General features: G+C 40.9%; 1 protein-coding gene and 1 non-coding gene across 2 annotated transcripts; both read left to right on the forward strand.

Annotated features, from left to right (window-relative positions):
• Positions 1 to 170: 170 nt before the first annotated feature.
• Positions 171 to 17,049, forward strand: LOC147301499 (protein shisa-like-2A). Its single transcript, XM_086284323.1, has 3 exons — positions 171 to 690; positions 11,430 to 11,566; positions 16,197 to 17,049. The coding sequence occupies exons 1-3, from the start codon at positions 509 to 511 to the stop codon at positions 16,382 to 16,384; spliced, it is 507 nt and encodes a 168-aa protein (XP_086140449.1). The 5' UTR covers positions 171 to 508; the 3' UTR covers positions 16,385 to 17,049.
• A 6,938-nt stretch (positions 17,050 to 23,987) lies between these two features.
• On the forward strand, positions 23,988 to 24,059 carry trnam-cau (transfer RNA methionine (anticodon CAU)). The gene has a single exon. It is a non-coding gene; the product is annotated as a tRNA-Met (tRNA).
• Positions 24,060 to 24,615: the final 556 nt, after the last annotated feature.

Raw genomic sequence — 24,615 nt, forward strand, 5'->3', positions numbered from 1 at the left:
CAGACCAGGAAAGCCGTAAGAAGGAGATTGGTCATGATTGCCACATTAATGCATTGTTTCCAATTCACCTAGCCCACCACTGTGCTTATGGTCGCAAGATGACAAGAGACATGCATCTGGCACGTGCTTGGCGCACTTGATTGTCACCTGTGCCATGAGGGCAGAGCCCTCAGCTTTGAATTGTCTTTATATGTGGTCAACAGCTGCCTGCTTCCTGAATGCATACTGCAACTTAATTAGGTAAATCTTTCCAAATGTATCATTTAGGTAATGTAGTTGATCATTAACATAGATTAGTTAAAGATATCGGGGATCGGATTATACGAATGTACTGTGTACCATGACGACAGGGTGGGGGAGATAGAGAGGGAGTGTGAGTGCGGTACAGCTTCTGGATCACACTGTTTGACGGTGATGAGAAGTTGCGGCAGTGGGAAATGGACGGAATGAAACTGGGTTTTAATCACCGCGCATCTGGCTCTCCGAGTGCGCGCAGTTTACGTCTGACATGAGTTCGGACTGCGAGAGTTACTACACCGAAGAAAACGTGCTCGTGGAGAACTTCACGTGTCCGAAAGCGGACGGTGACACCACGGCACTCTACTGCTGCGGGTTCAGTGACTTGAAGTACTGCTGCGCTGACCCCAACAGCTTTTTCCCTTACGAATATGGATACATGTGGTGGCTGAGGTAAGAGCATGTAAACTCTTAAATCACTGATGAGTGTTTCATAGAATTTTCCGATTTATAGATGGTACATGACATTGATGTAAATCAACATGTATCAGGCAATCTCCAGAGCGCAGTGAGAGCAGGAAGCATGCGATGCCAGTTTTCTGGCATCTCTTGGATTAAACAGAACCGCAGAGGGAAATATAAGGTAAACGCGTGGATGGGTTGTAAAGCGCAGAATCATTTAGTGTTCCTATTAGTGCTTTGTATTTAAGAGCCAACTTGCTGATGACATTTTGCGTCTCGTGTCTGTTTAACTCCAATCATGGTAATTGGCTGTTATAATGAGAGACTATCGACTAGAGGGAGTTTTGAGACAGAGAACACGGGTAACCTTTAGAACAATTTAATAGCGCAGAGACGAATTTCAATGAATCTGAAGTTTTAACTGCAATACGGTGCAGAGGAAATTATGAAGGTGTACCACAAACAAGCAAGCAAATGATGGAAGATAAATTAATGACTTATGCGCTGCTCTCAGGCATGCACGCGCATACTGTAATTAATCATTTAAAGTAAATAAATTGAAACTGAAATCAGAAACACGGAAATAAAAATATAAGAAAAAAAAGTGTAAATGTTCAAATCTGATGTAACTTCTAAAACAGTAAATTAGAACTGTTGAGTTTGTTTGTTTGTTTGTTTTGTTTTTTGTGCTCAGGGGCCCCTCTATGCTTGATGTTCAAGAGATATGGTTAAACCAAAATTTGCCCCCAGGGTTATTATACATAATTGGATCATTTCTGCAATTTGTGTTATGACTCATAAGCCACAACATAAAATGGATGCTGACCCCGGAGGAAAACAGGGGCTTTGTGTCAACTGCAACCAAGAGAGCATGACTGGCATGGCATGGTGGCCATATTAAGTTGCCATAGGCAATTCAAGTTGTGGACAATTGTCAATTAAGCCCAAGCACCTAGACACTCTTGCAATGCCAGTAGGGATGTAGAGGGGCCATATTGTCATGTTTCAGTTTTCCTATTTTGGGTATTTAAGATTTGTGATTATGTTCTTATTTTGTTCTCAAAATTAATGTAACATATTTCATAGCCCATTATTTTTCTATTTCCTTTTTTAAAATATTTGACAGTAAAATATTACATTATCCTCCATTGTTCAACAGTGGGGAGATTCACATACCTAAACCTTGGAAAAGAACATCATCAAAAGAGAGTGCAACATCACCTGTTCCGCACAAAAATCTCAGTAGCTGTGTATGTGTAAAATCTATCCATGCTTTCATGTCTGTGGGAGTTAAGGTCAGTGAAACTAGCCAACAGCGGACACCATATGGCTACTCTGCATCATTATATGTCATTATATGTAATAAGAATTTCAGTGAAACACTGGTGCTTTAACACTTTTAAGCCACAGAGTATGCATTCATATCATCATGCAGGAAACAGAGAGCATAACTCGCATACTCTGCTGCTCAGGTGCAAAAATCGAATGTTTAGGACATCTTGTTCCTTCATATGAGAATGTAGTAAATGTTCTTGTAGTCTTTAGTGTGGGGGAGAGAACAGAGAATAATAATCAGGCTTCTATTCTGTGATTTTTTTATTTTTTTATTTTTTACTTCAAGTACATTCTATACTCTGGATTCTCAGACAGTAAAGTAAAATGTTAATTAGGAAAGATGGTGGTTTTCATCAGTTCTCACATTCTGCCTGCATACACTGCATATATACATATACTGGCATTTTCATGATGCTGCAATTAATTATGTAATGTGTTAATTAACTATAAATGTTCTGCATAAACAGTGTTTCCAACTGAGAGGCACCTTTTCAGGTTTCGAGGGGCACATCCAAAGGTGTTTTTTAAAGACGTGTTTCAGTTGAAAAAGAAAAGTTTTGAGAAGAGGTGTCAAACGTAAAGGCCTGGGGGCCAGAAAAAGCCTGGGCAAGATGCCTGCTGGACATCTTTGGAAAACGTGAAGGAGGGCATACATTTTTAACAATATTTTCATAAATTTTACAGCTTGTTCTGCTGACAAACACTTTCCATTTATACACACCAACAGTAATAAAGTAATAGATTAACAATTAACAAAAAACAATAGACATTGTTTACAGTGTATTCAAATTGAAACAAATAAATAAATAAAATATATAAATATTTACATAAATCATTTGCTTCAATAAATGAACTACCAGAACCTTTTCTCTACACATTGATTTCAGTTGAAGCCCAAAGAGTTGCACAGACAGATTAATTTTATCAACTAAAACAGCATTTCTTTATCATACAGTTGACACTGCACTTCTGTTGACTTCTTTTTCTTATATTGCGATGTCTCAGAGATTAAAGTGCAGTTAAACCTCCGTACACCGAGAGAAAGGGGAGTTTCCCTTTGATCTTAAGTCCAGCCCACCTAAGATCAAAGTGAGCTGTATGTGGGCCACTGTGCAAAAAGAGTTTGACATCCTTGCGTTAGAGGCAGCTCTTTTTAAAAAAAAATTATTATTTCTATTTGACTCTGCATCAAAACCGGGTTTAACATGTGGATTTTGCATTAATACATTTTACATTAACATGGAAAATGCATCTCCCAAATATTAAATAAAATGTCACTGCCACCTTCCAGTGGTGATTTGCTGCTAGAGCCTGGTGGGTGGGCAACACGTGCAATCCCACACATTTTGTGAGTTCCTGCTACGCCATTAACTAACATAAATAAAAACAAACTTAAAGGGGACATATGATGCTAATTTTCAACTCCACATTTTCCTTCTTGCACTCTTGGGTTTGATGCTGCCTTTCCGTTCGACGTTTGTCTGCAATGAGCCATTTTAGCTCCTCCCCCCTTTAAGGCCTTACTCTGACTGGCTGCTACTAATAAACAGACAGTTTGGACAAAAGGTGGGTGAGGCTTCTATGGATCGGCAGAGGTAAACATTAGAATCTTTCAGTTAATTATTTAATGCTCACTGACACGCTCTGCAGGGGTGGGGGCGGGGGGTAAGCCACAGAAGGTCATTGCTGAAAAGGCTAGCTGTTTGTGGAGTGCTGTATTGAAACACATTAATGGAACGTTGGTAGGAAAATGTACAAAAGCTACAGGAAAGACCGCAGCCTTGAGAATTGTCAAGAAAAATCTATTCAAGAATTTGGGCAGGCTGATTAAATTTGGAAATCCTAGAGTCTGGAGGAAAAGGCACTGAATCTAAGCTGTTTGAAGTCCAGTGTGACATTTCCAGCCATTGCTGACCATGTTATTACTGTGCTTGTGCATGGCCAGCCAAGTAGCAGGACCTGAACCCTTTCGATTCTGTCATGGTCCTGAGTCTGAGGACTCAGTGTTTTGTGTTCCTTATGCTTTTGTTCATTCAGAGTGTGTATTCTGTTGTGATTTTGCCATTTGTTAGGTTTCTGTTCTTTGCCTGCCTGCTTCCACTTCTCTGTGTTCCCTCTGTCTGTCCATGGTGTTATTGTGTCTGCTCATGAGTCTGCCTGTCAAGTTCAGTGTCCGGTCTGGTTCTCTGTGTCTGTTAGTTTCCTGTTTTATTCTGAAAGTTCATGTCTCATGTCAGTGTGTTCAGTTTTACCTCTCCCCTGTCTCGTTAGCCTAATTGCTCCCAGCTGTGTCTCCCTCCTGTGGCCCATTCCCTGATTACTCCCCGTGTATTTAAGCCCTGTGTTTTCCTGTGCTCTCTGTCGCGTTGTCTGTTTAACTCCATGTCAGTCTGCATTATTCTGTTACCTGGTATTCATTCTGCGTCTCTCTGCCATCTCTCTTTGTGCATTTCGCTCCTCCTCCCGTGAGTGTCTGGTTTAAGTTTTGTTCTTTAGTTTTCCCAGTTTAGGTTTGTTTACTAGTGATGGGCAGATGAAGCCCCATGAAGCACTGAAGCTTTTCATCCAATTGGTTCACCCCAACGCGAAGCTTCATGAAGCTTCATTTGCTCTAGCAGGACACCTACTGGACGTAAAAATAATAGCTGGCATGAATTTGAAGAGTGTGGCATTTTGCACACAGCCTGTAAATGTCAACAACAAAAGGAGTGTGTAAAACATGTATATTGTAGTGATGGCAGTATACTGTGTATATTTATAGTGGCAGTATGGGAAATGATTATTTGGAAATGCTTGAAATGGAAATGATCATTTACTGTGAGGTGAGGTGTGGTTGGGGTGTGGACAGTGGTTGTGCTTTTGTAACGTTGAGGTATGGACAGCTACACACTGAGGCTTTGAGCCTCAGTCCTGCCTGTTCACATTTTATTCTGTAAAAACTAAATTTTCACTGCTTTTATGACCTTTTTAGTGGGGAGAACATAGCTAGGATTTAATGATTTAACAAATCTTTTGAATCCTTTGTCCTCCACAATGCTAAATGGCTGGGAGTCCTCAATCACCATGCTGACCAGGTCTTCATCTATTGGAGATTGTTCTCCTGAGGAAAGACAATAAAGACAAAGCACAAATATAAATATCACACACGTAACTTATAACAGTTGTATAATATTGTTATATCATTTAGTAACATTACTGCATGCTATATTATCAGGACATTTGATGGCTCACCTGGTCTTGCTCCACAATCGGTGTTCCTCTTATTCTCATGCAAAGCTCTGTAGTGCCTAAGCATGGATGTTGTTGTTATATCCCAGCTCCCTGGCACATAGCAAACACTTCACCTTGTACAAAAGTCAAGACAGCTCAACATAAATTGTATTGCACCATCAGTATCATGAAAATACATCTTCTGTAGAAATTTACATACCTTGTTGGGAGGAATAAAATCAAAATGTTCCCACACAGGGGAGGACATCCTCCTCTTCTTAGCTGGCTCCATTCTCTCCTGACCTTCTCTCCTCACTCTCATAAACCTCCAAACGGTCTCCAAACTCTCACTAACCGCAACTCTCCATCAAACACCCACATTTTGAATGAAGTCTGAGGGGTTTATATCGCTGTCATATCTCGCGGCAAAGTTCGAACCACTTCATGAACCAGTCACGTGGTATAGCCGGGCAGCGAGGCTTCGGACGTCATCATTTTCAGCCCCTCCCATAAATGAAGCAAGCCTCGATACGCGCTTCGCGGAAACGCCCCCTCCATTACTCGACACACGCTCCGAAGCCTCGATACAGAACGTCACATCACTATTGTTTACTCCCCGCTCTGCTCTTCCTGTTTTGTCACTTTATCACCTCTGCAAATAAATTTTCACTCGCACCCCAGCCGGTACCTGCATCTTGGATCCTTTTCTCAATTCACCACACGACTGCTGTGCAGCCGTGACAGATTCTCTGTGGGGTATTGTTAAAAGGAAGATGAAAAACACCTGACTCATAAATGTAGACGAGCTGAAGGCTGGTACCTTATCAATTTAACCTGAGGTTCAGTAACACCTCAGAACTGCCACAAATAATTTGTGAAAAAGAAGCCCAAGCGAAGTATTGCCTGTATAAATGCATATACATTTCTGATGTTGGACATTTTGGTCTTATGATCTTAAGGAATTATTCTCATAATTTAAGACATTGTATTTCTGATTTTCATGAGCTATAAGGTCATATTTTCCATCAAAGTCAACGCCTCACGGCAGTTTTTACTGCAGAAACTTTAATTGTGAGGTCCAGACCTCAGTAACCTCATAACTGGTTTTAACCAGGGGCGACCGTGGCTCAGGGGGTTGGGACGCGCATCCTTAACCGGAAGGTCGCCGGTTGGATCCCTGGGCTCTGTGTCCTGGTCGTTGTGTTCTTGGGCAAGACACTTTACCCTACCGCCTACTGGTGTGAGGCGCAATATGGCAGCCTCACTTCTGTCAGTCTGCCCCAGGGCAGCTGTGGCTACAACTGTAGCTCGCCTCCACCAGTGTGTGAGAGTGAATGAATAGTGGCATTGTAAAGCGCTTTGGGTGCCTTAAAAACTGCTATAGAAATCCAATCCATTATTATTAACCATGGTACTGATATTAACAGTGCTGTGAGGTTAAGTTTGAGATTCAGAGTCACTGCTTTATAGCGTGCATAAGCAGAGGCTACATGTATTCTGAATTAGTGAATTTTATTGCATTTGCTGTTTCTCAGAATTAGTCCTTTTTTCACTCTGCTTGTGTCTCATAGGTTTAATGCAATAGGTTTAATAATAGGTTCAATAAGTCCTTAACAGAATGCATTAAGAAGAAGGCCAAAAAAATAAAGGAAAATCACTCCATTCACTAAGAAAAACATCCTGTACTACTGGAAGTAGAGCACAAATAGAAAAGACAAAAGGGACAACATTGATTTACTTAAGGAGCATTGAAAAAAATTATGGGATATGTCAGTAGTGTAAGAGTTATGAACCATAGCGTTGAAGCCGAATGATTCATTCATGCTACCTGAAGTCCACTGGAGTGCAAGATAAGAAGTCTAAAAATGTAAAACTCAGGGTCTTAGACCCTCAGTCATGACATGGGGAGGCTATTATTGGTTTTTCTTTTCTTTTTTTTCTTTTTTTTTGCCTGTCCCGTTTGGCTCTTTTGCCATCAGAATTGTTGTCTAAAGGCAAAGAAAGATGCCCAACAAATTTACTTTACCAAATTGACCATCCCAGCCTTGCCGTAATGGTCCATTTGATTCACCTTTTATTGTTTATTTTATTTTCACTTGCTGAATACGGGACAGACTTGACTGGGGGAAAGAAGGGGAGAAAGAAAGAGGGAAAGAGAAACAGCTGAGAAGAGGGACGGGGGAGAAGGGCAAAAGACAAAAACCAACAGAATGAGCAGGAAAAAAAAAAGAAATAAAAAAAGCATATATCAATCACCTGGATCACCTGTTGAGAAAGAAAAAAGAAAATAAGCAGAAGAGAACAAGAGTAATAGAATAGACATCATCACAATGATATATGGAAATATGACAGTAAATACTAAATGTTAAACATTATTGTGCAGCACATAAGATCAACAGAACACAGTGTGCTTTGAGGTAGGAGCCAAAAAGGGTATAGTTTGTGGGTGTGATCACCCGTGTGTACACCTGTGAGCATGGACGTGCTTGTTTTTTTTTTTTTAAAAGGTTCCTTCATGTAATAATCTGCTAGAGGGTGTGGGGGGGCCACAGCCCCGTCCTCCAGGGCATGAAGCAGGTATGGAGGAGATCAAAACTCCAGACATCCAGAGGCCCCCAGAACACAAGAGACCAAGGAAGACCAACAGAGGGGCAGCCGCGCCACTGTCCCAGAAAGATCTGAGGAGAGTCCCAGATGAGGGCTTACTCAGCAGCCGCGGAGCAGAAGCCAGGGGGAGTTGCAGTTACGCGCCCGTGAGCTCCGCCGGCAGCCAGCCGCGCCTGAGTGACCGAGCCCCAAGCCAAGTGGCCGGGGGCACCCCACCTCCGAAGTGGCCCGAGTGAGCCCCAGGCTCCAGGCCCCGATAAGCGGCCGCCAAGGAGTGAGCCGGTGTGTACCTGGACGCCCATCCCCGGACACAAAGAACCACCAACGCACCGATGTCTGAGGGGGTCCGCCACTGGCAGGGGAAGTGGTGGTGGGGGGAGATAGGCCTCCAAACCTTGGAGGGCCTGAGATGTCCCCAGAGTGGTGGCGCCTGACACCCAACCTGACATATAGACACAGACATACAGACACACACATATACAAACATCCATTCCCACCCTCATGCTCTCATATGCACTTACTCCACACTCAACCAACGTGGAGACAGACATAAAGAGACGCTGTACACACGATCACACTCCCCAAGCTTACTCTACGAACCGGGTCTAGGTACCCTTGCCCCTGGAGGGGGGAACTGCACCCAGACCCAGGTGGTGTTACCCTTTTCCCTGCGGTGGGGAGAGGCAGACCGCCCCGACTCCGCAGCAGCAGGGAGGCCCCACACTCCAGACCGCAGTTGGACGGCCAACTCCTCCTTCTAGCCCCCCCGCTCCAGCAGGCCGCAGAGAACGGGGGTGAGAGAAGACTCCAAACCTCCCTCCACCCGCTCATTGTAGTGTTGATGCATGTGTGTTCTAAGGTGCATTTAAAACCCAGGAGGGCATGGAGCTACCTGCCAGAGAGCAGCAGGTAAGCGCATGGTCCCTCCTGCTAGCCCTCAATGTCTACGTGTATTTAAAATTGAGAGGTGGGCAACGACGCCAGGGGTGAGGTTGTACACCCTGATGGTCTTTTGGAATCCGTGTATCGTGCCCACCCCCAAGATCCTATATGTATGCGTAATGAGAGTGTGAGTAATGTGAATGTCTAAGTTGTGGGATAAAATTGAGGCAGAGGCAGCCAGAAGGGGACAGAGGGGGGGTAGCCTCCTCTGCACCCTGGTGACATACCCCTACTCCAAGGTCCTGCATGTGTGGGTGGTTTTGGTGGAGCGGGAAGAGGGAGGCAGATGGAGATGGGGAGGGAAGGAAGGGAGGGGCAAGTGACCCCTCCCTGGGGCCAGCTCCCCCGCTGACCCCAGTAGGCACTCCCATACTCCGCGACCCGCCAGGGAAAGGGGGCCCAGGCCCATCCAGACCGGGGCCCAGTGCAGCAGCGCCTCCCGGCCCCACAGAGCCCGGGACAGTCCACCCAATCCCACCACAGAGAAAACTGCACCCACCCCACCATCCACTCATCTTCCAGACTACATAAGACAAACACCCAGGCTGAGATCTTCCTCCACCTCTCCTGTATCTCCCCCTCCTGCAGAGAGAGCTCCTGAAGAGAGGAAAGCTCCTGCAAGATGTGACAACCTCCCTCACCAGTTGAAGAGCCCCTCAGGTGGCTCGACACACCGGCGACACCCTGCGCCAGGGCTGGGCCCCCATGCACCCACCTGCCCACAACCCCGGCAACACACCAACCAGGACCCAAGCCCCCGAGGCCCGGCCAGGGCCCCAGCCCAGAGACGGAGCGCCCCCAGAACCTCACGCCCATCCCGGACCCACCCAGGGGCAGCCAGGCTACCAGGTCAGTAACCCACGTCCGTCAGCACAGACCCTCCCCTAGCCCCGCTGCACGCAGCCACGAGGAAACCGTCACCTGAGAGCCAACAGAGCCCCTAATTGGACATGACCGCTACCCCGGGTTGAGCCCCCCAAGAAAGATGCCTCCGGGGAACCCCCCGACGCCCTAAGCCTGTCCCTACCCCCACACCAATCACAACAGTGAAGGCAGGACCAAACTATGACCCCCCACCCCCACTAGGTGATGGAGCTGATCAAAGGAGCCCAGAGCAATTGATCTGATGTGGTGGCAGAGGCTGTATCAAGACTAATGTAATCTAATAGATCATTTCTATATTGGTTAGAATTAAGATTATTTTTATTTTTCCAGTTCATGAGGACAGTTTTCTTGGCTGTGCATAGGGCAGTGAAAACCATATGGGCTATATTCTTTTCTGAAGTGACATTATCTAAGCTGCCCAACAAACACTATTCTATTCAGGTATGTTTCTATGGCATTGGCAATTGTTTGGGAACATTGTCACACTGAAAAACAAGCCATTAGCAGTTAGATGCTCTCCAGATATTTTGATGCATGCTTAATCATCCAGGTAAGTAAATCCCAAACAACTGCCGAGGCTAATATCGGTTTTTCTATTCAGGTATGTTTCTATGGCTTTGGCAGTTGTTTGGGACCATTGTCACACTGAAAAACAAACCATTAGCAGTTAGATGCTCTCCAGATATTTTGATGCATGCTCAATCATCCAGGTAGTAATGTAACGTTTTCAATGGGAGAAACATCCAAGTGACTTCTTCAGTCTCAGCTGACTGCAGGTTTCCCCAATCTTATAAACAGTCCAAACTGTACTGTTGAAAACATTACATTCAGATGAACAGAATCAACCATATGCTTTCCAGATAGTTTTGTATTGTGGATTTAAATCTAACAATTCTTTTCTGCATTCATAATTACATACATTTTTAAAACAATTTGCAAATATTCAAAACTGCCAAATTCTGAACCCACAGTTTGACACTTAACAAAACCGTAGCATACGTAGCATCAGTGCCTAATAATGATCTGCTGCCAGGTTGGTATGAGAACTGAATGAGCTGAAAATGAGGCTGAGGAGTCTGCAGTGGTCCAAACTCAAATTTCTGACCTACATGAGACTCCATCCAGGTGCTTAAAGCAAAACGCCTGTATCCATATTTGTGCGAAAGTAAAATAGCAGGTGTTCAAAATGCGATGAAAAGAAGCAGGGATGATTGTGAAGGTGTACCCAAAATGATTACTTATTTTTCTTAACTCTCTATCAAAATTGCACAATTGGAACAAAGAAGAAAATATAAAAAAAGAACAGACAGTGCTAAATTTCAAGCAGTGACTCTTGATAAGGTGTACACATACCAGACAAGCAGACATTTCCCCATCACATTAGCCTCCATATTGATCTCTTAAAGAAATTAATGATTTGTACTTTGTTGTAGGGGAGCTCCTAGTAAATGATCCTTGTCCTCCTCTACATCTCAGCTTACTCAGTGTGCCAAGCGACATTAGTTTAAGAGTTTGCATTTTGTTTAACTTTCCTCTCATATGAGCACAATGGCAAAATTTGTAACCAGGACTGGCCAACAAAATAAGTAGTCTGGTAGTTTGTGTGAACTGGGTAACCATGGATGAGCCAAAATTGACAGCCTGATGTTGTTCATCCTGTACATTTCTAGCCATCAGCAATATTGTTACCTCTCTGAGCTACAGTAACCAGGAAGTGTTTTTCTGGTGTGTCTTTGTTCTGTGTCTTCTAGTCTCGGAGCCCTCATGGGTCTCTCAATAGCAGCTGTGGTTCTTCTCGCCTTCATCATCACTCTGTGTGTCCTCTGCTATCTGTTCATCACCACCAAACCCAGAGGTCTGGACAATGGACTGCCGCTGCGAGCACCAGGTACAGAGTTAAACTTTCTGCTAACATATCAATAAAATACACAGAGTTAAGTAGAACTGGGCCTCTGACAAAGTCAGAGCCAAAGGTTCTGAAATACGTCAATTGGTATCTTCTCTATTTATTATTAAAATAATGCTAATTTCTTGCCTTGCCTTGGTTTATGGCCAGTCTTTTTGTTTTATTATAGACATTATTAATGTACTTGATGAGCAAGAAAAAATCCCAAAAGACTTCTGATGAATATATTCATAAGCACAAAAGTTATTACTACACAACCAATGAGAGATGCTTTGCTTTGGATCGTTTCTTGATCTGGAAACAAAACATTTTGCTTTTTTTTTTAATTACTGAAGCATTAAACTGTAGAATGCATCAGCCACAGAGTGTGGGTGGATGTTACAGTTGAATTTTCAAAAGTTTTATCTCAAATTTGTGACCTTTACAGTGTGCTACTCCAAAGAAGTATTTTGAATGAAAAACCAAGAACACGGCATTTAGGAATGCTAAAAGAACCTGATATGATTTCCTTTCAAAAAAAACTGGAAAACCTTCTTTGACAAGACAGCCGAACTTTGTTGCTGAGTGAGGAGGCAGCCTTGTACTAGATAAAAAATGTTTGCAGAAAATTACATTTGGTGGAGCTGTGTTTGAAATGTTTTAGAGCAGGTGTTTTGTAACCACTATCTCCAATTCAGTTTTGATTTGGCTCAAGTTTGTGTTTGGGCAATTAGAAGTTTTCTGTCTGGATTTCTTTCCAAATGATTTTAAGTGTCAGTAAAATGGTTTCCATGTTGTGCCTCACAATTGTGGAGCTGTGACTGGACGACTCTGGGAGGGTTTGGGTGGATATTTTGAAAGATAAGTTAGAGCTTATTTTTTTTCATTCATGTGGGCTGTTTGAGAAATGGCCACAGTATAATTTTTAAGTCTTTTAAGTCTCACTGTGCACATTGTTTTGATTTTATGACTCACAGCTTTACCACGGTCACTCTCACTCCTGTCTTCAGCAATTGTTTTTGGAGAGCTTGTGCTGTCCTTAAGAGAGGTTCTGGTAAATCCATTTTTGTTATGCATGCAGGACCAGAAAACAGACAGTTAATTAATAATGACAATAATAATATGACCTGCTGTGACAAAACAAATTTCCCACGTGTGGGACTAATAAAGGTTATCTTATCTTATCTTATGACCTACATGTTCATCCCACTATTTATTAGACATAAAAACAAACTGAAAATAGAGTGAATAACAGACTTTATCGCCAAGACAGAAGTTAAGTTAAGTCAAGTTAGTTTTTTCTTCTGTTCACATGCTTTATTAGACTTGCATGTTTTTGTGATGACTCCAGCTCATGTAGCTGGTGTTGTTATTATAAATGTATTTGTTCAGCTTCAAGCCTTCCCTTCATATTCAGGAAATATGCAAAAAATCTTCTGACCAAACAATATATTGAAAAAAATTGGCATCATTCTGCTTCCAAGTTTGGAGAGATGTTAATCAGTGTCTGCTGTGAATTAAAATATGCTGCTTAAACCAGATATCCATAATCACACGAATCACACTCCTCCATGCTTCAGGGTGGAAAATACACATGCAGGTATCAGGTTTTCACTAATCTAATATCTCTTTCCTGTCTTCCTTGGTCTTAGCACTTCTTTTCTACTTCTTGATAGTTTTGCATCTGTGCTTTTTGTCACGATGAGTTCAAATCAAATCAAATCAAATCACTTTTTATTGTCACATCACATGTGCAGGCACACTGGCACAGCACATGCGAGTGAAATTCTTGTGTGCGAGCCCCACAAGCAACAGAGATGTGCAAACACAACAACACAAACGAGCAAAATACAAGAATGGCCAACCTGAAACTAATAAATATGTACAATATATAATAGTGTATGCATTTCTGGATGTGTATACTAAATATTTTCCTGTGTGTGTGTGTGTGTGTGTGTGTGTGTGTGTGTGTGTGTGTGTATACACATTTTTACAAATTAAATAGTAAAAAAATAAAATAAAATAATAATAATAATAATAATAATAATAATAATAATAATAAAATATATAAAATATACAGAGTTGAATATGTGCAAAACAAGTGGCATTTATATACAGTGTGGAGTGCATAATGTTGTGTGACTGTCAGTGGCTGGACCCACGTGCAGGACTCGGAGACAAAACATTAACTTAAACGACGGCTTTATTTGCTGGAGAGTCACCTTTGGACGATACATAAACAACAACTTAAACTAACTAGACAGGAGATGCTGAAGGAAGACGACCATGGATACACACACAACAAACGTGGAGGACGCAACAACTGGCAGGGAAAAACACAGGGCTTAAATACATACTGAGGTGATTAGAGAATGTGAAACAGGAGGAGAGCACAGCTGGGACTCATCAGACATGACAAGACAAGGGGAGGCAAAACTCAACACATTGACATAGTACACAGACTTTCAAAGTAAAACAGGAAACTGAACAGACGTGGACTAAACTAGGGGATACAGTGACAGAAATCAAACCCAAGAGAATCAAAACACATCATGAAAACAAAGATAACTAATACAAACAGAAAAACACTGAGTCCACAGACTCAGGACCGTGACACTTTTAGTTTCCTGAAATTTTCCAGATTAACTAATGTGCATGCACTTATGGACTGTTTTTGTTTAAAATATGTCACACTTTTTCTTAAAAACTTTGTTTCCTATGTGTTATTTCATAGTTTTTAATGTCTTTTGTTTTGTTCTACTCAAAATGAGTTGATATGTTCATCGTTGTTTCAACCCTGTTGTTGATTTGGCAGGTCTAAGATTCTTAGTTTGAACTTTTTGTGTGCATTATAGCAGTCCCTTTGAAGATTTAGATGTGTGCGTGTTCAGATATTAAAGCTACCTGTCTCAGGTCAGAAACTGAATCTGAACAAAGAACAATGGGGATGGAGTTCTGAATTTAAGAAAGAGACATGTTGTCATTCTAATAATTTGCTCCAAACAAAGCTTTAATTCCACAAGCAGACGCGAAGTGCACAAATTGTGTAACCCCTGTCTCCTGTGCCGTTCGGCTTTGCTCATGCATATAAATTATTAAATATCTTTAATGTTGTTTTCACTCGAGTTGCCTCATTAGATTTCTGCACAGGTCTTCACACACATCTACAACCTGCTCTTTCATTCACCCCGCTGTGGGGTTTGTTGCACCTGTTAGACACTGCTGTCATTATAATTGGTCGATGAAGTTTGGGGACATCGTGTGATTCCAATCTTCCACTTGAATGGAGGTCCAGTCTGCCAGAGTAATTGACAGCACTGGTGTGGGTGTGCAGGGCATTCAAAACGTATATCAGAAACTCTGTCCGTCCGCTCACTTTACACAGGTGGCATTGCAGTCAGAAAAAGAAATATTTGCATTTTATAGTGATATCTGTAGAGGCCGTATAACCTAACTCAGTCGGAAAGCTCAATTTAAGGCTTAACGTTTCAAACAAGATTAACATTAAGGGGTGAGATGGGGGATTAAGATGTTCCCAATACTCTCTGGTAATTTATCATTAGCCAAGGTTGAAGTCCACAATGTATTAATTTTTTTAAGTCATGTGAAAACAGATTTCTTTCTTTATTTTCTGTAAATTTGTAACTTGAAGATGTCACACTATGTAAACTCTTTGAATTACTGTGGTTTAGTAACAGTGCAAAGAGATAAATAGTAACTTGTAACACATTTGTAAATGATCAAACTTCTAATTACAAATGCCACTGGGTTATCAAGAAACAGTCCACTGATCACAACTCACATAGTGTTAAAGTTGTCTGGCTGACTCAACAGGTTACTCCTGTGCCTGTGCTGAGCAGGGGAATATCTGAGACAAAATAATGTGCTGTTTATTTGCAGTTTATGCGTCATCAAGTGTTCAGTTAGCCATATTTTTCTGACATAGCTGTGAGAGTGATTGTGGACAGTGAAGTTGTTGCCAGTTTGGCACACTGCGTTAACACACAACGATCTCTACAGCAACTGGGTAGACCTGAGATGGCGTGGCCTCGCCTGCAGCCTGTCTGCTTGGACAAGCATTTCACTGCATGTTGTACTGCGAATTGTGTATGTAACAAATAAAATTTGAAGTTAGGATAACAAACATGTCTTTGGTTGGCTTTTCACATGCTGTGTCACATAAATAGCAAAGAAAACACATGAATTTGCAATATCCAACAAAAAAACTCCACTTCTGTGTAAAGTTTGAATGTTCTCCCTCCCATGTCGGGTAATCTGGCATGAATGCTGGGTTAATGGGTGATTCTAAAGACTGGTGATCTGTCCTGGGCATCTTGCTCTTTGTAGGCTCCAGCACCCTCATGACCCTAAATTGGATCACTTAGAAAACTGATGCTTAAATAAAGATTGTCTAAATGATCATGCATTTTGGTCATTCTTGTTGACAGCCAGTAGCCATGCAATATTATGGACAGTTACCTCATCATGCTGAAAGTGTGATCTTGTTTCCCTGGTGAACAGGTAGTCTCTGATTTCACTTTACAGATATCATCAGCGTTATCATAGTAAATGGTACTAAGTGGAACCACAAGCCTTATCATTTCTTCTCTTGTCCGTGAACTTCTTCTTCCAGGTTCTACATCTAGCCCACAAGCACCAGGGCCCAGTAACAGCAGTGTCCCACCTGGTCCCCAAGGCCTCAGGAAACATTTCCTGAGAGGCAGGCTGGACTGTGACAACCAACCCCCGGACCCTGACCGCCTTTTCCAACGTTGTTTCTTGGCTACGGTTACGTCTGTCAAAGTGGAGGGTCCTGCTTAGCCAGAGTTATTTCTTGGTGTTTCTTGGCCGCCTACCTGTCACCACTCCACTATAGTTTTCTGCATTATAACAATCCAGGCTGAGCTGAAGTTTGATCTCCACATAGTTACATTTTGTCATGTTTGATTCAACAGAACACAAATGCAAACATTTCTGTTTGAGCCCTGAGACAAATTTTTCCTGCTTTAGAAAAAGAACAAACTGAAAAGGTTTCAGCTGATTAAAAATGTAGCCAAAGATGCAAATGTGATTTTGATGGCGCAACCTTTTGCATGTATTACTTTTAGTTTGAAGACTCACAACTATTATTTGTTGCACTGAAACCCAGAAGTTATTGTTCCACTTAATCAACAGAGACAGCAAAACCTCTGATTGGAAATCATTATTTTGCTGCCTGTCCCAAAAGGCTGCTTGGAGGAATACAACTAAACAGTACAATTACAGGCTGCTACTTTATGGATAGTTGAATATTTGTATGCTGGCAAATCACCAGCAGTGAGTATTCAAAAGAATATATTTACTGAAAAATGTTGATTGCACATTATTTAAAATCCACAGTTTGAAATGGCTTTAGATGGATGAGCTTACTTCTAAAAAATTTCTTTAAATGATAAGTAACCCCAACATGGACCTTGAGGGGAGAAAAAACAAACAAACTCATTGACTCATTCAAATAACGGGGGGTTTGGGGTGGGGGCGAGGGGCGCACTGAGTTTGCCCACATGCTGTGTGTTTGATTTATTTGAGCCATTTCTTCTCATTTAACACGGTGGCTCTAAACACAGTGAGCACAGGTGAAGAGACATTCAATAAAGAGAGGGTTGAACTCTGAGTTAAAATGAACCCGAAGCATCTCACTGCTACCGAATCCTGTCGGCCTTCTTTTTTTTTTTACACATTTTAGACATTTTTTATTTGTAAGTCCTTTTAAGCATGTGACAGGTAACATTACTGGCTTTGTCAATCTCTTAAAATGGTTTTTGTCTTTCACACATGGGTTACTTTTATGCCAATTTCTCTCATGGAACATTGACACATAACACTCACGACCCCGGCTATGAGAGCTAAAGTACATGTGCAATTCTTGCCAAACAGTTTCAAAAAAACTGTTGCACTTTTGCCAGTCAGCATTGTGTTTGTTTACTGTAGTGAAGCGTAACCATTACAACCACCACACTTGTCACCCAGCATTGTCACTAAAGAATGGCTGGGTGCGTATATGTTTGTGCAGTGCAGCAGCAATGGCTAGCTGCTCCTGCCACTCCCAATCAGGCCTTCATAAAGACAGAGCTCTTTCAAAGAAAAAAATATATAATTTTTATTGCAAATGAGAAATTCCGTTTTTTGTTTGGCCTTTTTCTCCTTTTTTGTTCAATGATAGTGGACCAAGTTTATTTAAAAATAGGACAAATCTAAGTGATAGGAAGTCCTAAATAAATGATAAAATAATGGCGACAAGAGAAAGAACCAAAGCGAGATGACAATGACTGAAGGAAACACACAGACTAAATGCACAAAAAGGAAAGTGACAATAAGACACAGGTGAAGTGAATCAAGACAGCTGAAAGAGACGCAAATAATTTGCACAAAGAAACAAAGAACAGAAAAAGAGAACTGCAGGACAGCAAAGCGAGGAAAAAATAAGATGTTGTAACAAAAACCAACAACCATGACAGATGAACATTTGTGATTTTAAAGGAAATGTCTACAAAACTCCAAGATCGATCACCAGTATCAGGTCAAATGTTCACTCTGGGGGCTACATTGGTTTGTTTTGTATGCATATATTTAGCGCTGTTTAACAAGCCAAACTAAAACAGTTGGTGATCATTATTCTTTCTTAGCAACTACACCTTAGCGTTGTCATTGTGAGCATGTTACAGTAGTATTAGCACCTGTCTCACAACAATGCTGTGCCTTAAATTCGGGCTCACAGAGCTGTTAGCATGGCTGCAGTCTCTTACTTTGTGTTGTACGAGAAACTATAGCCATCCATGCAGACCTGAAGTACTGGAGTATAAAGTAGGCACCATGCATGTGGTTGATACTGGCACTCCAGCTCGAATGGCAGCAGTTTGTCTCTGGAAACTGCCACTGCAGAGCAGAGCAGAGCAAGGGTGTGTTAAAACTGCATTTAAAGCAGTCCAACTGTACATTGTGCTTTGTTCAGCAACCACCAAATGAAAAGAAAGCTACAGATTTTGCTTTGTTTTTATGTGCCTTTTTGGTTTGCTGTTTTTATTTGTTTTCAATCCAAAACATTTGAATTATGTGATTTGACTTTGTAATTTCAGTGTTTTTGAGTCAGCTGTAGGAATGAAAACTAGGTCTGGCCACACTTTAATCCATCAGTGTTGTTGTGCTTTGCTGAGTGTGAAAAGAATCTGGAGGAATTTCAAACCCACTTGTATATCTCCCGTTCACATTATGGAACAGTTTGTGTTTACTTTGCAAAGAAAGAAAGAAAGAAAGAAAGAAAGAAAGAAAGAAAGAAAGAAAGAAAGAAAGAAAGAAAGAAAGAAAAATAAATCAGCTTTATGTTGTAGTTGTGGGTTTTCATGTTAATGCAACTGCTCAGTTTATTTAAATGATAGGTGTCAGGCTTATTAATGACCTACATGAATTACAATAAATCGTTCTTATTGTTGAAATGTACTTACAGAAAAATGTTTGGCAGCTCAAGTGCCTATTACTGATAAATAAGTTATTAAAGATTATGAAGCTATATGTGTGTGTTTGTGTGTGTGTGCATACTGTTTGTTGCCTTTATTACATAGCTTTGAACTTACTACGGTACACTTTTTTTTCAACATACTTTTTTTCAATGTTCATCGTGAATATTTTATAGTTTGACGCACCGGAGCTGCTGTTGGAGTTTCACTGGTAATTTACTCCCTATTATAGGATGTTTTTATGAGTCATTCATATCAAACCACATGTCAGAAGAGAGCCCCGCTCTTTACATTTGCAACAGCACCATCAAGACTCCAAATGTCTTTCCAGCAAACTCTTGGTCCTCTGCAATCCAAGCGCATAGTTTAGTAGTAGTTCATGGTTTCAAGTTATACCTAAATGTATGCGTATGAATATGAAATTTGTGCAAAACAGTTCAAATGTAGCCACAAATGTTTTTATTTTTAAAGCAGTCAAACTTGAGCCTCTTCATCCAGGCTTCAATGCAAAAGCCACACTACCATCTTCATCCTCTCTGTGTCTTACAAATACAACAATTTCGGCTCATTAGACCATTTTCACTGGTGTAGTGTTCACCTCATGGTGTCCCTTTTTTTTTTTTTTTTTTATTTTGCCTGATTGCCACAGTCTATTCCAGACAATTAATGTTGATGTGTCTGCTGCTTATCTGCTTATCGACTCTTACCTGGAGTAAATTTAATTGGTGATTTCTGAGGCTGGTAACTGAAATGAATTTATCCTCTTATCTACAGCAAAAACGGAAAAAGGGGAACATTCAGATCTTTCTTTCCTGTAGTGATGTGAGAGCCAGTTTTATCACACTGTTTGATGATTTTTGGAACTACTTTTAAAGAAACGTTCTTGAAATGGTTCAGACTTATTTACCTTTTGCTTACTTACCGTCTGATAGTAATCATGGTGCCATGAGTTTGGTGGTCTTACAAGACGGGCTATCATTTAGGCTAAATGAGGCACTTTTTCACGACCCACAACATCAATATATAAACATCTTATAGTTGAAATCCATTCTTGCGGGTTAGTTAAATAAGTGAAATTGAACAGGTGGTGAGCTAATCTGAGAGACCGGGACGATAGTAAAGAGCAGCAGCTCAAAGTAGTGAAAGCAAAAACTGAGTGAGCAGGTGTTACAAATCTTTTGAGTGGTGCCTCACTTAATGGTAATTTTTAGTTTATATGTTTTAATATAAGGCACAGCAGCTCGGTTTCATGCTTGTGCTTTGATCTTTTGGAGGCTTCCAGACAGTATGTGATGTTTAGTGGGGATGAAGGTTCAACACTGTCATAAGTGTGCAGTGTAGTTTCACTAGTGGAATGAAAAGTGTTGCATGTGGAAGGTGATGCAGCCAAAGAACTGCAGTGAATTTCTTTTGAGATCACAATAATTAAAAGATGTTTCATTTTGAGGCTGTTTAAAAACACTCAGAAAATGAAGTATTTCATTTTGGGTACAACAGCTTGCCACTGAGGCAATACCCTCTAAGGTACTGCTGCTGTACACTTGACAGGTAGTGCTCATTTGTACTCTTGTAATTTGAAGCTACCGTACTGAGAGCAGTCTGAAGCCTAGTTGGTTAGGAACAGCACTTAGTATGTCAGATCCATCACTCGGATACATAATTAGCACCAAATGTAGGGAGAGGAAGTAGGTGGCAGATCTGAAATGAGTCATAGTGTACTCTTGTTCCTGAGGTTTACTCCTGCAGGAAGCACTAGTTTGATCATTTACGCAGACTGCAAAACTACCAAGGGAAAAGGTTTCATATTCAAATTCATCTTCAATCTTATTTAAGTAATAGCATTAACCTGAAGTGTTCCATAAAAATGATCTTTCTGCTTATTTCTCGAACAGTGTAAAATTTCAGTCTGACGGGGAATTCAAATTCAATCCATCACTGGTTTCATTGTTTCGAAACAGATGAGCCAATCGTAGCGAATGATGACAACAAAATCTCAAGAAGTTGAAAGAGGCCTCTCCATGAAATTATATCGGTATTGGCAGTGTACAGAGACACGATTTGAACTCACAGCACTTTAAATTTCCAGCCACACGCAGATGGTTAAGTAATACAATGATGATGAAAATAAACAATGAAATGTGAAATTCTGCTTAAGCAAAAAGAAAGTTGGAAAGGAAGCAATAACGCAGGACTGAGGAGCTGCTGTATCAGATATAGAACACTGATTCATAAAGACAGTATGGTGTGTGTAGGACTGAATGAACTTATAGTGCCATGGTGTAATTTGTAAATGACTTGTGGCAGGTCAGCACACTGGATGGATGGATGTGTGGGATGGCACTGCTCTCTCTGGCATAGCACTTATCTAATAAGTGGATCTAATGAATTTAATGAGAGGCGTGAGTCATTTCAATAAATGTTCTCCTAGTAACACCACAATGAAACAAACAAAGGAAGAGATGGGGAGACTATTTTTGTGTTCTGACCAGACAGTCAGTACTGCTCTTTTTCAGTCCTTTCCAGTGCTATAGGTATCCCATCATTACAAAGACTTTGCAACAGCAAGTTCTGTTTTGTCCTGACGGCCATTCTTTGATTGAGGTTATAAAATGTGTGGCCTTTTAGACGTAAGTAGTGACTTTGCTAACTGATTTAACACATAGAAGGACATGTGTAGGCAGAATTACAGGATGGAAAAAGTCTTCCACCTGTGTGCTGCATCAGTTTTGTGTGTTCTCAGTCTGCTTATGCAACGGGATTCAACTAATCTAAGTACTGAGAACAGCTCAACTGTAGAGCAGGGGTAATATCAATCACAGGGACTGATGTGAGTTTATCAGTAGCATTACTTGCTTTTAATTACTGTGGTTCTGTCAGCCTGAAACTCAGCTCAGCTCAATGAACTGCTGAGTGGGAACAAGATTTAGAAAAATCTCTACATTGTGATAAGAGAGAAACTCAAGCCGTAGAAGTCCAGCTACTGACTTTGCGCCTTGAACACTGGCATCCCGAAACTGGTGTTTGATCTCTCAAGAATTACCTATGCTGAGTACTCACCTCTTTACACGCCACACATGAACTACGTTGGTCTTACATTAAGTAAAAAGTGAGGGAAAAGTTATCATAATCATAGAGGCAGATAGAGCCACATTAATAAGAAAGACACTGCTGAAATAAACTGGAAGATTTCACAGCTGAGTCAAGCATTGTTACAGACCTAGGGACAACCTCCACCTTCAAGACACCAGCACTCCGCAAACGTTGGCCTGTCTAAGCCACACTTGCAAAAACTGGTTAGAAATAGTTTAAGGACCGAAGAACAAGAGGTGTTGACCTTACCTGAGCTCAATAGCAAATTATGTGGCGACATTCAACCAGCAGTTCACTTCAGTGCTATGTCACATAATTCCCTTCTAAACAGCTGGCAATTATAGGCTCATATAGGGTGTGATATTTTTAACTCTTTAGCCTACAATGCTGTTATGCTGTATCAGCAACCCACTTTACCCCAGATCCTCCTTTTAATGTATGTACTCACTTCACTAAGGTCAAATCTGTCATCACTCCTGCCTGATTTGCTCTGTTGTCTTGCTTCTATGAGCATACAAAAATAGACTCTATTATCCAGAAACAGCTGTGCTCTCTGTAAGTCTCTGAATAAACCATTTCCAAATATAGATCACTGCAGATCAGATATAAAATATAGTCTTTTGAGTGCAGAAGTGCTGACTGAAATCAAATTGATTTCATGTATATTGTGGATTCTTTTGGCACTGTAACAATATCTCGTCTCCTTTGTTGTCTAGCACTATCATCAGGTCAGAAATTCAATTTGTCCAGTGATTTTGTTTATGACAAAATACCTGCAAAACAAATGACATTCCCATTTGTCTAATCTGTATGTTATCATGCTAGATTCACTGCTGGGACTATGCCCAGTCTCACAGAGCTGCTAGTGTGAATGAAAACCATTTCTTTCTTTCATTCTTTCTTTCTTTAAAATTATGGAACACTCCCATGATGTTGAAACTCAAAAACAAGATCGCAGGCTTGATTTGAGCTTCCTCACGGGAAACAAAATGTCCTGAAGGGGATTCTATCTTGTCATTAAAGAATCAGCAGCCTGATACAATAACAGGTGATTTCTTAGCACACAGGCTGATAATAAATAATGTTGACTGGGCACATGCAGAGCTAGCCTGGCACAAGGACATGAAAAAACAACAAACTCAATAATACAGAACAGCTCCAAGGCCGTGGCCATTGGTGACTCCAGCCCTGTGTGGGAACTAGAAACAGCATTTCCTGTCAGCTGTCTGACTTTTATGCTGCTGCAATCTGACACAGGGCGGGAAAAAGTGAAAAAGACAGACTGTGTTTATCTCCGGGATGTGAGAAGCCAGAAGAAGGCAAAAAAAAAAAAAAAGAAAAACCTGGAACATCTTAGTGTCATCTGCACTGAACCTCTGCAGGCAGCCAGATGCAGGTACTTCATATATTGATCTGTTTGTTTAGTTTATTTGCACAATTCAGCAGCATCTGTGAAGCTATTCCGAAATATCCATAGAAAAATGCGTGCATTTAATTGAATTCCTTTTAAATTGCCCCTTGGTCTCATAATACAAAAAAGATTATCTCAAAACTTCTGATAGTCGCCTCACAACATTTGAAAATAATTAGTAGAAACTCAATAAACACAAAGCAGTTGTTAACGATTTTTTTTTTGTCTTTGTCTTGCTGCTATTGATCGCTTGAAAACTCTGACATAAGAGCACGATGTAAAAAAAATTCTATCTTTCATATTAGCAGCGAAAATATGTAATCATATATATAGACAGAGAGACTATATATTTTCTTAATGAACAGCAATTCAGATCACACAATATACTAAAGCCTGTTAATATTGCTTAATCGGACGGTTATCTTCGTATAGCAGAGTGGCGCAGCGGAAGCGTGCTGGGCCCATAACCCAGAGGTCGATGGATCGAAACCATCCTCTGCTAATCGCATGTTTTAAAATCAGCGCATGTTAAATTTGGTGTACAATTAAACATGCTCATCATAAAGACTCACATTTACCTGCTGGATCGCACAGGGCCAGGGTTACCTCTACAGTCTGTTTAGCATATATTACTATTTCCATTTTGCATTTTCTTGCCATTCTACCATGATTTTTGTAGTATTTATGGAATTATAGAATAATAACTAAACTAGTTTAACTTACTATTATTACCAACAAAACAATACTAATGTGGAATGGGGGGAATGGAGGGAAATGGGCGCATGCTTGGACACAGAGGTATAAACAGAATAGATCGCAAATTACGAACCTTCTTTGATAATGAATAAAACATAGCAGCCAAATAGCTTTAAATATAATTAAAGTAAACATAAAATAGCAAAGCTTAGATTTAATTTTGACTAAAGTGCAGAGATAAAAATGGACTGAATGAAAAAAAAAACATAACGGTGCCCATGTAGGACACATACACGTAGCTTCTGTACTGAACTGTAGGTGGCGCTCCAAGGAGAACTTTCTTACTACCAAGAAGAAGAAGA

This window comes from Aulonocara sp. 'chitande type north' Nkhata Bay, linkage group LG23, assembly GCF_057382095.1.
Source record: "Aulonocara sp. 'chitande type north' Nkhata Bay isolate Kocher_YH1m ecotype deep benthic linkage group LG23, A_spYH_male_GT1.1, whole genome shotgun sequence".
Classification (NCBI taxonomy): Eukaryota; Metazoa; Chordata; class Actinopteri; order Cichliformes; family Cichlidae; genus Aulonocara; species Aulonocara sp. 'chitande type north' Nkhata Bay.

Coding starts and splice junctions, on each gene's coding strand:
- LOC147301499 (XM_086284323.1), top strand. CDS start 509: ATGAGTTCGGACTGCGAGAGTTACTACACCGAAGAAAACGTGCTCGTG. Junction 691..11,429: donor GGATACATGTGGTGGCTGAG/GTAAGAGCATGT, acceptor TGTGTCTTCTAG/TCTCGGAGCCCTCATGGGTC. Junction 11,567..16,196: donor ACTGCCGCTGCGAGCACCAG/GTACAGAGTTAA, acceptor TTCTTCTTCCAG/GTTCTACATCTAGCCCACAA.